The sequence below is a fragment of the Caretta caretta genome, chromosome 21, assembly GCF_965140235.1.
Source record: "Caretta caretta isolate rCarCar2 chromosome 21, rCarCar1.hap1, whole genome shotgun sequence".
In the NCBI taxonomy this organism is placed as follows: domain Eukaryota; kingdom Metazoa; phylum Chordata; order Testudines; family Cheloniidae; genus Caretta; species Caretta caretta.
Window position 1 is genome coordinate 17,813,232 of NC_134226.1, and position 12,585 is coordinate 17,825,816.

At 56.8% G+C, this 12,585-nt stretch overlaps 1 protein-coding gene across 1 annotated transcript; it reads left to right on the forward strand.

Moving 5' to 3' along the window:
- Window positions 1-2,701: 2,701 nt before the first annotated feature.
- Window positions 2,702-10,725, forward strand: CYB561D1 (cytochrome b561 family member D1). The gene is made up of 3 exons (XM_048826680.2): window positions 2,702-2,906; window positions 5,143-5,180; window positions 6,571-10,725. The coding sequence occupies exons 1-3, from the start codon at window positions 2,783-2,785 to the stop codon at window positions 7,072-7,074; spliced, it is 666 nt and encodes a 221-aa protein (XP_048682637.1). The 5' UTR covers window positions 2,702-2,782; the 3' UTR covers window positions 7,075-10,725.
- Window positions 10,726-12,585: the final 1,860 nt, after the last annotated feature.

Sequence of the window (12,585 nt, forward strand, 5' to 3'; positions counted from 1 at the left end):
AGGCGTTTTCCTCCAGAATGGAGCTTATGTCAGGATCGTGCCATGTCCACACCAATCCCTTAGTGCAACGTCTTGGCTACTTCATGAGGCCTCCGTTTTTTCTGATTCCCTCTGCTGCTCATTGTGCCTGGCCCAATCTCTGCCTCAGTGCCCCCTTCCTGTTCTAACCCTGGGCAGCGACTGGCACCCAGTGGAGTGGTTGTGTGACAGACAGGAGTACCCCACCCCGACGGGACAGCTCTGAACCGGCACCCATGTTCTTGTGTAACTCTCCTCCAGCCCATGTCTTCATTTGAGAAGATTAGTACTTTGCACTGTCCTTAGGACCAGAAGGGTGGCTTGAGCCAGTCATGGTGTGGCTGAGAATTGTAGCTGCTGCTTGGCCGATGCTGTGCTGGTCCAACTCCCCCCAGTGTATTATGATGAATTATTTGTTGTATTGGGCTAACGGCTCGAGGCCCCGATGGGCTGGGCATTGTACAAATCCATCGCTGGAGATAGTCCCTGCCCCAATTTCAACTAGACAAAGGGTGGGAAGGAAAACAGGTGCAGAGAAGGTAAAAGTGACTTGCCCAAGGTCATCCAGCAGCCAAGTGGCAAAGCTGGGAATACGCCCAAGGCTCCTGACCCACAGTCCAGGTCCCTAGTCCAGCTGCCTTTTTTTCCCCTCTTCCAAGAAAGCTTGTTAGTGTCGGGTCTGTAACTGGATGGTGAGATCCTGGGGAAAGGCTGCAGGGCTGGCTCCTTTCGGCTGGCATTCCGTGGAGAGCCCAGACAGGCGGTTTGGATAGAGACCCTTTTCGGCTTATGGCTGTTCTTTTAACAGGCTGCGACTGGGTACCTGGGAGTGGTGACTTAGGTACCTCAGGCTAATGTATGTACAGTGCCTAGCACAATGGTCCATAACAAGGGCTGCTGGGCACTATGGTAATACATGTCTCTCTATTTGGCCCAAGCCGTGCCTCCCAGTCTGTACTGCCGTTTTTAGCCATGTCATGTCCTACTGTCTCCCAGCTACTGGAGCCTTCCTGCACTGCCTGCCCCACCAGCCTTTCACTGACATGTTTAGCTACACAGCCTGCTTTTCACTGCAGTGTCGCTACACGTCCCCTACACGCTGCCGACACTGGTGTGCAGGGTAGACATAGCCTCAATCTGCTCTCCCCAGCCCCAGTTCACAGTTCTAGCTCTCGTTCCTTCTGCATTCACATCAGGCAGCTTCCTCCTCCAAGCTGCCTGGCCCCAGCCAGGGGAGGGGTCACTGACAGCACAGGAGAGACAGGCTCCTTGCTCTCAGTTCGGGCACCCTGGCTGGGCCTCGGCATGACCCACAGCAGCCCAGAACTGCACTTGCAGGGAAACTGCTTGTGAGGCCCAGCCTGGAATGGACCCAGCGCAGACAGAATCTTTGGAGAACTGAGCTGCAAAAATCAAAGTCTCAGCTGAGCATGTGCAAACCACCATTTTTCAGATGCTCATAACTTGGCCAAATATGGGCAGATTTCTCCAGGGATGGCAAAAGGCGCATCTCTAACACCCTCTCAAACTTCAGGTCCCTGTCCCAAAGCAGGGCGGCGGTAGAGCTTTCCAAAGAGAAGGGGACCAGAATTTTTTAACATGGGAAAAACAAGGTATTTTTCACTAGCCTTCTCAGAAGCAGCTGAACTGTTTTGTGTGAAATCCCACCTCATCCCCCACAAAAATCAGCTCGGAGCAGACACCCAGCATGGAAAATTTCAGCCCAGTTGGTTAAAGTTTGGCAAAGTTATAAGCAACTGAAAATAGGCTTTTAATATGGGAAACATCCGAGAACCCGACGGGTAGGCGGCGCCAGCCCTGCACATGAGAAGGCAGCTCTTCTGGAGCAGGCCTGGAGGGAGCCCTAGGAGCCGTCAGCTGATCCTGGCCCAGGACCGGGCAGGCAGGGCAGTGTTTTAGAAAAAGCCCTCAACATCCATTCCTCCAGGTGGGGGGGTGTCTGTCACCAGAGCCCTCTTCGTGGAGTTTCCCCCGCCTCATTCTGCTAGCCATGGGGCAGCAGAGCGCGCCCAGTGTACACGGGGCAGGCCCAGGAGCCCTGGGCGACGTCCCTGCGTGAGAAGGCTGAATTCGTGCTGCCGGGGTGTGGGCTGGGTCTCAAACACCCGTGGAGCTGCCCCCTTTGGTGTCCCGGCCTATGTTGGCTGCCAGCCGGCACAGGAGGGAACCGGCCCCAGAGAGACGCCAGACGAAAGGGGCGATGGGGCTTTGGCCCCCCAGGCTGACTGCCTTCCTAGAAGACACGCTGCACAGGGGCTGTGCCCCGTGAACCCAAAGGGGGGAGGTCAAGGCTCCTGGGAGAAAGTAGAGTGGCCTGTGGGTGGGGGGAGAGGAAGGTGCCACGACCCCTGCTCCACCACTAGGACTTCAGTCCTCCAGATCCTCCCTCCAGCCCCCCTGGATCCCTCTAGCTCCACCCCTTCCTCTCCCCTGTGGCCCCTTTCACCCCCCCTCCCCCCTTTGACCCCGCCCCCTCCTCTCTGGCCCCTTCCACCCCTCCCCTTTCCTCTGGCCCCTCCCCCTGGATCCCTCTAGCTCCACCCCTTCCTCTCCCCTGTGGCCACGCCCCCTCCTCCTCTCTGGCCCCTTTCACCCCTCCCCTTCCCTCTGGCCCCGCCCCCCCGGATCCCTCTAGCTCCACCCCGCCCCGGCCCCTCCCCGACCTGGCCCCTCCCCCCGGCCCCGTCTCACGCGCTCGGACCCCGCAGGCCGGTGTTGGGGGCGGGGGCGCCCCAGGCCCGCCATGCAGGTCGGGCCCCCGGGGTCCCGCGCCTCCCGCTGGCTGCGGCGGGGCACCGGCCTCCTGGCGCACCTGGTGGCGCTGGGCCTCACCCTCTTCCTGCTGCTGCTCTCCCGGCCCGGCACCAGTGAGTGGGCAGGGCACAGGACGGGCCGGGGGGTCAGTGGGTTGGGGGGCGGGGGCTGGGGGGGTCAGTGGGCGGGAAAGGGTTAAGGGGGCTGGGGTAGGGGAGGCATGGTCTGGGGAGGGGCCGAGGGGTCAGTGGGGGCGGGGGGTGGGGGCTGGGGGGGGGGTCAGTGGGCGGGAAAGGGTTAAGGGGGCTGGGGTAGGGGAGGCATGGTCTGGGGAGGGGTCAGTGGGGGCGGGGGGTGGGGGCTGGGGGGGGGGTCAGTGGGCGGGAAAGGGTTAAGGGGGCTGGGGTAGGGGAGGCATGGTCTGGGGAGGGGTCAGTGGGGGCGGGGGGTGGGGGCTGGGGGGGTCAGTGGGCGGGAAAGGGTTAAGGGGGCTGGGGTAGGGGAGGCATGGTCTGGGGAGGGGCCGAGGGGTCAGTGGGGGCGGGGGGGAGGGAAGGGTTAAGGGGGCAGGGGCTGGGGGGTCAGTGGGTGGGAAAGGATCTGGGGAGGGGCTGGGTGGGGAAAGGGTTAAGGGGGGTGGAGACTGGGGGGGCCGGGTGAGGGAGGCATGGACTGGGCAGGGGGCGGAGAGTGGTCAGTGCGGAGGGCTGGGGTAGGGGAGGCATGGTCTGGGGAGGGGGCTGAGGGGGGTTTGTGGGGGGGCAGGGTAGGGGAGGCATGGACTGGGGAGGGGGCTGAGGGGGGTTTGTGGGGAGGCATGGACTGGGCCAAGGGCTGGGTGGGCCCAGGTGAGAGTTGGGGTGAAGCTGGATGAGGGGCCTGGCCCCTGGGGGGCGATGGAGGGTGCAGGAGCCCAGAGGCGGAGTGGTGGGAGAGGAAGTGATGGGGCTGTAGGGATGCAGCAGGCTGAGGGCGGGGAACGCAGGGCCAGAGTCAGGGGTCCCCTCTTAGTAATTACTGGTAAGTGGACTGCAGAGCCCCTGAGCTCCCCCTCCTAAGCCTCCACCCTGCTCCCTATAGTACAGTACCCCCGTGTTGGGGCATTGGGGTCTGCACTGAGTCAGTTCCCAACCCGCTTCCGGACCCCTATTCCACATCCTCCCTGTCCAGGATCTCTGAAATGGGGTGTCTTCGCCCCGGGGCTGGCCAGAGCCTGTCTGTCCCAGCCTTACTCATGTGCATATCTCCTCTTGCCTCTGGGAGAGGGAACCAGGGACTGGAGAGCAGGAGCCAGCAGTTTTATTCCTTGCTCTCCACTGTCTTGTCAGTCGCTCCTCCTCACTAAGATGGGTGAGGCTGGCTTTTAAAGTGTGGAGGGACCTAGCAGAGAATGGGAGGAATCATAGAATATCAGGGTTGAAAGGGACCTCAGGAGGTCATCTGGTCCTGCTTTGAGCAGGGGGTTGGACTAATCCCCAACTAAATCATCCCAGCCAGGGCTTTGTCAAGCCGGGCCTTAAAAACCTCTAAGGAAGGAGATTCCACCACCTCCCTAGGTAACGCATTCCAGTGCTTCACCACCCTCCTGGTGAAAAAGATTTTCCTAATATCCAACTTAGGCCTCCCCCACTGCAACTTGAGATCATTACTCCTCGTTCTGTCATCTGCTACCACTGAGAACAGTCTAGATCCACCCTCTTTGGAACCCCCTTTCAGGTAGTTGAAAGCAGCTATCAAATCCCCCCTCACTCTTCTCTTCCACAGGAGGAGAGGGAGGGAGTGTGAAATTATGGACCACTTAGTTTTTCAGCATCTATGAAGTTTCCCAGCACGTCAGTTTCAGCATTGCCTGTGTTTGGGTCAGCTTATTGCCTTAGAGAAGGTCCATGTGTGGGGTGGGGGAGGGCAGAAGTTGGGTGTGAAATTGGATGCATCTGGGAAGAGTTGCAGTGGAAAGACTCAGGCCAATGTAACATTGTTTAAAAGACTGCGCTCATCTTGGCTTCTGCTCAGTTTGAACACACAGTAGTTTTTAAGAACCACTGATTAACTCTGAGAAGGGATATTATCTCCAAAGGATAGAAATAAACATTGCCGAGGCGGGGGAGAAAGGGACTGAAACCCTGTATTCCACGCGCCTTCCCAAATCCATCAGGGAAACAGGATTCAGACCAGAGCACCAGACAGTTCAGTGCACCCTCCATACTTGATTGTCCCCATCGGGCTCCACAGCCAGGGGAGAGGAACTGTAATGGCGATAAGAAGTGCTAAGGTACAGAATGGGTAAATGAAGCATCATTTTCTGTTTAGTGTTGCCCCAACCCGAAGTGTTAACTCTTTCCTTCCCAGGTCTGTTTTCTTGGCACCCTGTCTTCATGTCTATAGCGGTAAGTTTCTTTTTTTTCTGTTTATCTACTAGAAATGTCCCCAGGTTTATAGCCACTTTGGTTTGCTTTTGGAGATGTTAGCATGTAGCTCTGGCTTCCCTCCCCCGGGGCCCCACTGGTGCAGATGGAGCCACCCTTAGCAGCATGCACTCATTTGTCCATGATTCATTGCAGCAAGTGCTATCTTCCTGAGGTCCTAGCTGGCTTCCGTTCACTCCTGAGCTCTGGTTTCCAGTGTTTCAGTGGGTGGATATGGTGGTTGGAGGGAAGCGCAGACGACAGCATCTGATCTGGTGTCAACAATGAATTTATTACCCACATCTTTAAAGTAGGTGCTCTCCTGATTGGCAAGATGCCCCCAAATGGTAGTTCTTAGCCCTGAGCAGATGGCTGATTCCAGAAGTGGTTCAGTGTCAGTTTGGAGTGAAAGCTGCTGTGACAGTGGCTGAGAGCGAGGGTTCGGGGTGATCCTTTTTCCGGATCAGAGTGGGACTCTGTAACATCAGTAAGAGAAGTATGTGTATCTGGGAATTCTGAATATACAGTGGGAGGCAGACCCTCTTACGCTGCCAGGAGTCAAAGGTGGTTTCCACTACATATGAAATAGATGAGAATTATTTATTTTGATTGATAAACTGGCTGCCAGTTACCATTTTCCAAACACATTGACACTAGTTTAAAAGCATAGCTCAATGAAAACAACAAAATGGCAAATTCTGCCTCCCCAGAAAACCCTCTTCCCATGACAGGCCTTAGGGAGTAGCTAGATCCTGCAACATGCCCTGAAGATTTAAAAATAATAATAAAAAGTGGGACAGGTATTCGAGCCCGGAATGCCCTGCTTCTGACCATTATCTCCCCCCACCCCGCAGAATAGAAACATGGGGGCTGCAGGAGCGTATCCCACCTGAGGTCCACTGGAGTGAGAGGAGGGTCTCGAAAGTCCCCAGAAACATGCAATAGGGGCTTTTTAGGTTCAAAACAACACCTGGAAAGAGGTTGGTGGTGGGTGCAGTATCCGCATGTGACATGCTAATGCTGCGGCCTGCAAAGCCCTGATGCTAATGGTGGGAGCAGGAGTGTGCATGATTTGCTAGGATTGAACTAACTCACAGGGACAAGGCCGAGTTTCCCAGTTCCCCCTTATGTACGTTGAGCCCTTGGCTGGAAGGACACTCTTGTCACTGGTGGTGGCCATCTCATGGCTCTACCCACGGGAGTAGCTGAGGTTTGGAAGCATGAACTTTTCCTTCCTCCCCTAAAGGCCCCTTGCACTCTTCTGTCTCTCGGCTAACGTGCTGTCCCGCACAGGGTTCTTGGCCAGTGTTCCCGCCAGGCAGGATGGGGGGCAACCAGGCATCGTGTTGCTAATGGTCTCCTGTGTCCCCAGTTCTGCCTCTGCCTGCCCGAAGCCATCCTGCTCTTCTCGCCCGAGAACTCCCCCTTCTGCCTCTGCTCCCGTCTGGTGAAAGTGTGGCTGCACTGGACCGCGCAGACGCTGGTGGTCGTGGCTGCCTCACTGGGCCTGGGCTTCATCGTCTCCAGCAAGAATCGGAGCGAGCTCCCGCACTTGGTTTCCTGGCACAGCCTCCTGGGCGTCCTGACTCTGGCTGCCACCTGTGGGCAGGCTCTGTGCGGGCTTAGCCTGCGCTTCCCCCAGCTGCTGAGGATCTCCGCTGTGGCACAGCTAAGGCTGTACCATGTCACATGTGGCCTGGTTGTGTGTCTGCTGGCCACCTTCACTGTAGTCCTCGGGATTTGCTCTGATTGGTTCCAGGCACAGGTCAAAGGGGTGGCTTGGTATTTCTGCCTGGCATTGCCCTTCTACCCTGCCCTGGTGATCATGAACCAGACCGCTGATGTTCAGCTACCGAAGAAAAGGGTGCACGTTTGAGCTCCGGCCTCCCCTTCTCCTTGCACCTCTTCCCATCCCGGGTCTGAGCTCCGGCCTGCCCACCCCCCTCTCTTTTCCCTCCCCCACCCCAGCTCCAGCCTGCCCATCCCCATCTCTTCTCCCCCACCACCCCTCTGAGCTCCGGTGTGCCCATCCCCCTCTCTTCTTCCCTCCCCCCCATACTCTCTGGGTCTGAGCTCCCACCTGCCCTTCTACCTTTCCACAATGTACATGTGCATAGGGGGCACATTCCTTCGCTGTCTGTACTAACGAGCATTTCCCCTTGTGTGTTTAGCAGAGCTGCCCTGTGGGCGTAGATCCTGAGCTCTCTGATCACAGCTAAGATAGACACTTCATGTATTTTTGTTCAGGTTTTGGACCAGGGTCTCGGTTTTGAGCTCCTGGCTCACACTGGAGTCCCTGCCCCTTAGCACTGCTGGTCCTGACCCGGATGTAAATGAGGCAGAAGAGCACCTGGGTGCATCTGGCTGCTGGCAGCGTCGCAATAGGCCCCAGGTTCTCTTCAAACTGGATTAATTATTGTTCCTAATGTTACTCTGGGCTTCCCGTTGCCCTCTCCCCCTGCGACGCCCCCTGGCGCTGACCCATGCAGACCCTTACAGAACCCCAGGCTTTTCCTAGGCGGGAGGGTTGGATTCTGTGGTAGTTGGACCCCCCAAAGGCCCAGCAGGCTGAGGGAGCAGTTGGAAGGATATGGGGCCTTTTGCCTGGATTCTCACCAGGGTGGGGTGTGAAATGGGCCTGTGTGAGATGAGTTGGTGATCTAGCTGTGCCTGAGGCCTGCGGGGAAGCGCCATAGACAGGTGGCATTGGGCGTGGAAACTTTCACTGCTGCTGCCCAAGCTGGACCCATCCAGTGGGTAAGCAAAGGTCTTGGCTCTGCATGGTCATCAGCACAGCCCCTTTGACAAGCACTGAGTTCACCTTAGCCAAGGACGTGGGGGGTCCCGGAGAGGTGGTTGCTTGGCACCCTCCACGTCCTGAGAAGCCGCTGTTTCAGAGGCCAGTTGCAGCACTTGACTTCTGCTTGTTTGTCCCCCACTGCAGTGGCAGGTCTGTATCTGCGTGTCGCTTTGGGGCAGAGGCCCTGGGTTAGCTCAGTGGGTTGTAATGGGAAAGCACCAAGATTGCAGTGGCCCTGGGGTTTTCATGGGCTGGGGATGGCTTTGCAGGTGTGGCCTGGGGGCAGGTTTACTAGCTGTGTGGGCTTCATAACTCTCAATGACTTGGGCTTTGGACCTGGGCTCCGCTGAAAATGTAGGTCAGCCTGGCTCCGGAGCTCGCGAGCACCACGGCTGTGCTGACCACCCCCCCCCGGTGTTGACACAGCTGGGGTGACGGAAACTGTTTTTCATCAGGCTAGCTACCATCGCCCGGGTAGGTGGTGTTCCTACGCCGATGGAAAACCCCTTCCAGCTGTAGGCTGCGCTGCTGCTGCGGGGGTGTGTTGGCATTGCTGCGGCGATGGAGCTGTGTCGCGGTAGTCCCCTAGTGCAGACGTAGCCTCAGTCAGCAGCGAAGCGCCTAGGGTCGTGTTTGGGGTGGGAGCTGGTTGACTTCACTATTCCCATATTTAGCCATTTCAGTGGCAGGACTTGCGGGGGGGGGCAGCTGTCTCCAGTATTTCCGGGAAGGTGCTTCACTGGCTTGCATTGCACTTCCCTTTCCGGGGTGCGGGTACCACACTAACAGAACGTCCAGTGTCGTGCCCCCCACACCTCCCCCCGTGGGGGTTTCTCCTGCGACCCTCCGCACCGCAGCCCTGGCTAAAGAGTAGCTCTGCGAGGCTGCTATCCCTCCTGAGGATCAGCCACTATGCTAGTGGGGTCCGCATGCGGTGGGCCTGGGTGGGGGTGGAGCAGGGGCAAGGCAGATGTGCTAGCAGGGGCGGAGACCCATGGAAGGGCTGTGCGGTCCTTTGATGGCTCTTGCTGTGAACATGCTGCTGAAACCCTTCTGCTCAATCCCACTTGACTGGAAAATGGAAGAGTGTGCAATTCCTTTGTGCACTTAGGGTTTGGTTGCCAGCTATCCTTCCCCTCCCCAAGGACTCTTTCTGAAACCCCACCTGCAGGGTCACTCTAGATTAGCCCTGCGAAGCCGGAGTGGGCAGCAGCCGGCAGGAGCAATACTTGCATCTCCCAAGCTCAGTACATTCCTCCTTTTAGCTGCATTCTGAGTGGCTCCGGCTCACTTAACCCAGCTGAATCCCCTCTCTCTGCTGTGTTATGGGTCCAAAAAGCCAGGCCAAGTCCATGCCTTGCGAGCTAAAGGCATTGGCTTTGGGAATGTCTTTCAGGGAGCTAATGAAGTGCAATCCTAAATGCTGACAGCCACATTCCTGTCTGGTTATACGGAGCCTTCCACATGCTGGGTGCTTCCTGGCGTGCCGTGGGACAGCCACGGCCACCCCGCCCTGCCCTGTGAGCTCAGGCTTTGGATGCTGGGGACACAAAACATGTATGTACAGCTGCACTCCAGCTGAGAGCCATTGGGGGGAACTTTCCACCTCATGGGAGCTGGAGACCCCCACCTAACTGTCTCCCTGCAGCACTGGTCAGAATCAGGACTGAGCTTTTCCTTAGGGCAGAGCCAAGCACCAGGATTGTGCCCTACATGTCTGTAGCACCTCACACAATGGGGTGCTGACCTTGGGGAGGGCCTCTGGGCACTGTACAAATACCGACCTGTCCCTGCATTGTGTTGGGATGGAAACCTGTATAAAGCAGCTGTTTTCTCTGAGATCACTTCTTGGGAGAGCTTCAGTCTGGGACCTTGTTCTTACAGGTTCCATCAGCAGCTGCTGTCCTCAGAGATGGGCCAGGTAGGGTTGGGGTTTGTACAGTCGCACATTGTCTGGCTCACCATCGCATGCAGCAAGCCTCACGATATCTCACTCCATAGACCTCCTTGTGGCACATCTTGTTATAGATCATAGCAGGAGTGGAAATAAACCAGAAGCGCTGCAGCCTGGGGGAGAGGGAGAGCAGACAGATGAGTGGCTGCGTTGGACTGAAGGTTGCTAGGGCAGACGGATTAGGAGGGGTGCAGATGGAGTGAAGGCTCTCTGGGCCTCTGATCATATCCCACACCTGCTGGGTTTTGCTGTTCAGACTTTGATTCCAGCTTGCTGAGCAAGCCAGCATTCTGCCCTTGTGATTGCCAGCTTCGGGGGGAGGGGAGAAAGGGGGTGGCTGTGGGGACGGGTAAGAGAAAAAGTTCATCTAATTAGAGGTGTCTAAAAGGCACAGAAAAATTTGTCAGCAGCATGGGGTGGGAGGGAGAGACCGTGAGCAGGATTTGGATTCTGTTTGAAACACAATAACTCCAGTGGAAGAGGGTCACAGGTGAATAGGGCACAAATGGTTCATTTTCCATGATCTCAGTCTCCAGGTTACTTTAGATCACGCTGTGGCAGAGGCCTCGTCACCCTGCTATTGCTTTCGTTGTCAGTCCTCTGCCTTTCAAATAGCATTGTAATGGGTAAGAAGTGTTTGGCATCTGTGTGGCTGGTGCGTTTGTATGTGCTCTTAGCCTGTGTTGTGTGTTGAATACACAGCCCTGCAGTAATTGGGGCCCAGTCATGGAATGTAATTCTTGTGTGTAACAATGAAACCTCAGTCAATCCCAGCTGTGCCCGATGTGTGCTCTGTTTGCGGCGCATATGGATGGCGTGCGGCATGGCTGGCAGGGTAGTATTGGGGTGCCATGACTGGTGCTGTGAGCTTGAAGCTCAGCCATTTGTGTGTTATCTGTGAGGTGGGGCGTGAAGGATGAGACAAGATAATGGCTTAAGCCGAGGCCTGAAAGTCAGATCTGGCTCCTTTCCCCACTATGCTGCTGACACGTGTTGATGGGCAAACCCTTGTGTGCTGGAGTTTCCCATCTGTAAAATGTGGGGAACACCTCCCTGACTCGCAAGGCTGGTGGGGGCTAACTGAACTGCTAACGCCCATGGCTGGCAGGGGTGGGCTCGAGACGGACAGAGTGTTGTTAGGAAGTGGTCTGGCCTCGTTCATTTCTCCGGGGCAGGAGTGCCCATGCAGCTGCTGCAAAGCCGGTGGGTCTGAGTGAAGAGTGAGCAGCACTGTGCCTTGTGTGGCACCTGTCATCAGAGGCTCTCAAGCATGTCACAGCCACTAATCACTTAATTCTCATGACCACCCCCCGGTTATTTTTATTACCATTTTACAGCTGGGCAAATTGAGATACAGAAAGGGAACAACACTTGCCCAAGGTCCCACAGCTAACCCAGATCTCCTGACTTCAGTCCTGCTGCTCAAACCACTGGGCTGGGCCTGAGATGGAAGGGAAGAGAAGGCCCAGCGTGGGTGGCACTGAGCATCTAGAAGAGAAACTGGGGGTCGGGAGGTTATTACATGGGAGGTTGCGAGCAGTCAACCTCTACCCCAAATCCCGCTTTGCCTCCGGCATTTATAGTGGTGTTAAATATATCAAAGAGTGTTTTTAGTTTAGAAGGGGGTTGCACTCAGAGGCTTGCTGTGTGAAAGGGGTCACTAGTAAAAAAAGTTTGAGAGCCACTGATCTAGAATGACTGAGTGGCGACGTCTGCCCACGCCCCCTCTGATGGGCACCAGGGTGGCGGGGAGAAAAGGGAAATCAGCTTCTGCCCCATGAAGAGAGGGAAGCTAGTGGGTCCCAGGGCATAACTGAGATGGATGTGGTGGCCAGACTGGCTGTCTCTGGTACTTACATGGTCCTCATTGCTGGACTGTGAACACCTCACACTGCACAACCCCCTGTGAGGTGGGCAGTGCCGTTACCCCCATCGTTTCTTTGTGCTTCTGCACATATAGGGACCTAAGTGACTTGCCCAAGGTTGCCCCGGCCGTCTGCAGCGGGGCAGGGAATTGAACCCAGGATCTCCTAAATGTCAGGCTCTGCCCTACCAGGGCCACTCCAGCCTTGCATCACAGGGGTGATACATGATCACAGCCTCGTCCTTGCGCAAAGCCCTGTGACTCCAGCACTTTGCCGTGCAGTGATCCGTGCTCGTGAGTTGGGGGGGTTCCGAATGCGCCCTAGCGGCCCCTCCCCCCGCGCGCTGCTGGGATGGAGGCACCAGCTGCCCCGAAGAAATGTAGCATCCCTGTCTCAGCTGCACGGACCAGGACCAGTGGATGTTGGGGTGATGTTTGCCCACACGGGGGAGCTGTTTGCAAAGGAGGGAGAGCTGCCAGAGCTCGCCAGGACTGGTCTGTGGGGGCCTGGATACTTCACAGCTCGGCAATTGAACGCTCATCAGTCTCGCCCCTAAAACCTCCTGATCCAGGTGCAGGGAGAGGCTGCTGCGGTAACAGGCTGGACGAAAGCTTCTGTGTTCCCATCCAGCCGCAGAGCCACAAGGGTAACTGGAGGGAAGCCCTGGGCTGCGGTTCTGCCAAGCTTGCCTCGCCTTCCCTCGAGCATGTGCCCCTTTCTCCCCCACCCCAACAGCACCAGCTCAGGCTAGCAGCCAAGCTGTCTGAA

Coding starts and splice junctions, on each gene's coding strand:
- CYB561D1 (XM_048826680.2), top strand. CDS start 2,783: ATGCAGGTCGGGCCCCCGGGGTCCCGCGCCTCCCGCTGGCTGCGGCGG. Junction 2,907..5,142: donor GCTCTCCCGGCCCGGCACCA/GTGAGTGGGCAG, acceptor TTTCCTTCCCAG/GTCTGTTTTCTTGGCACCCT. Junction 5,181..6,570: donor CTGTCTTCATGTCTATAGCG/GTAAGTTTCTTT, acceptor CTGTGTCCCCAG/TTCTGCCTCTGCCTGCCCGA.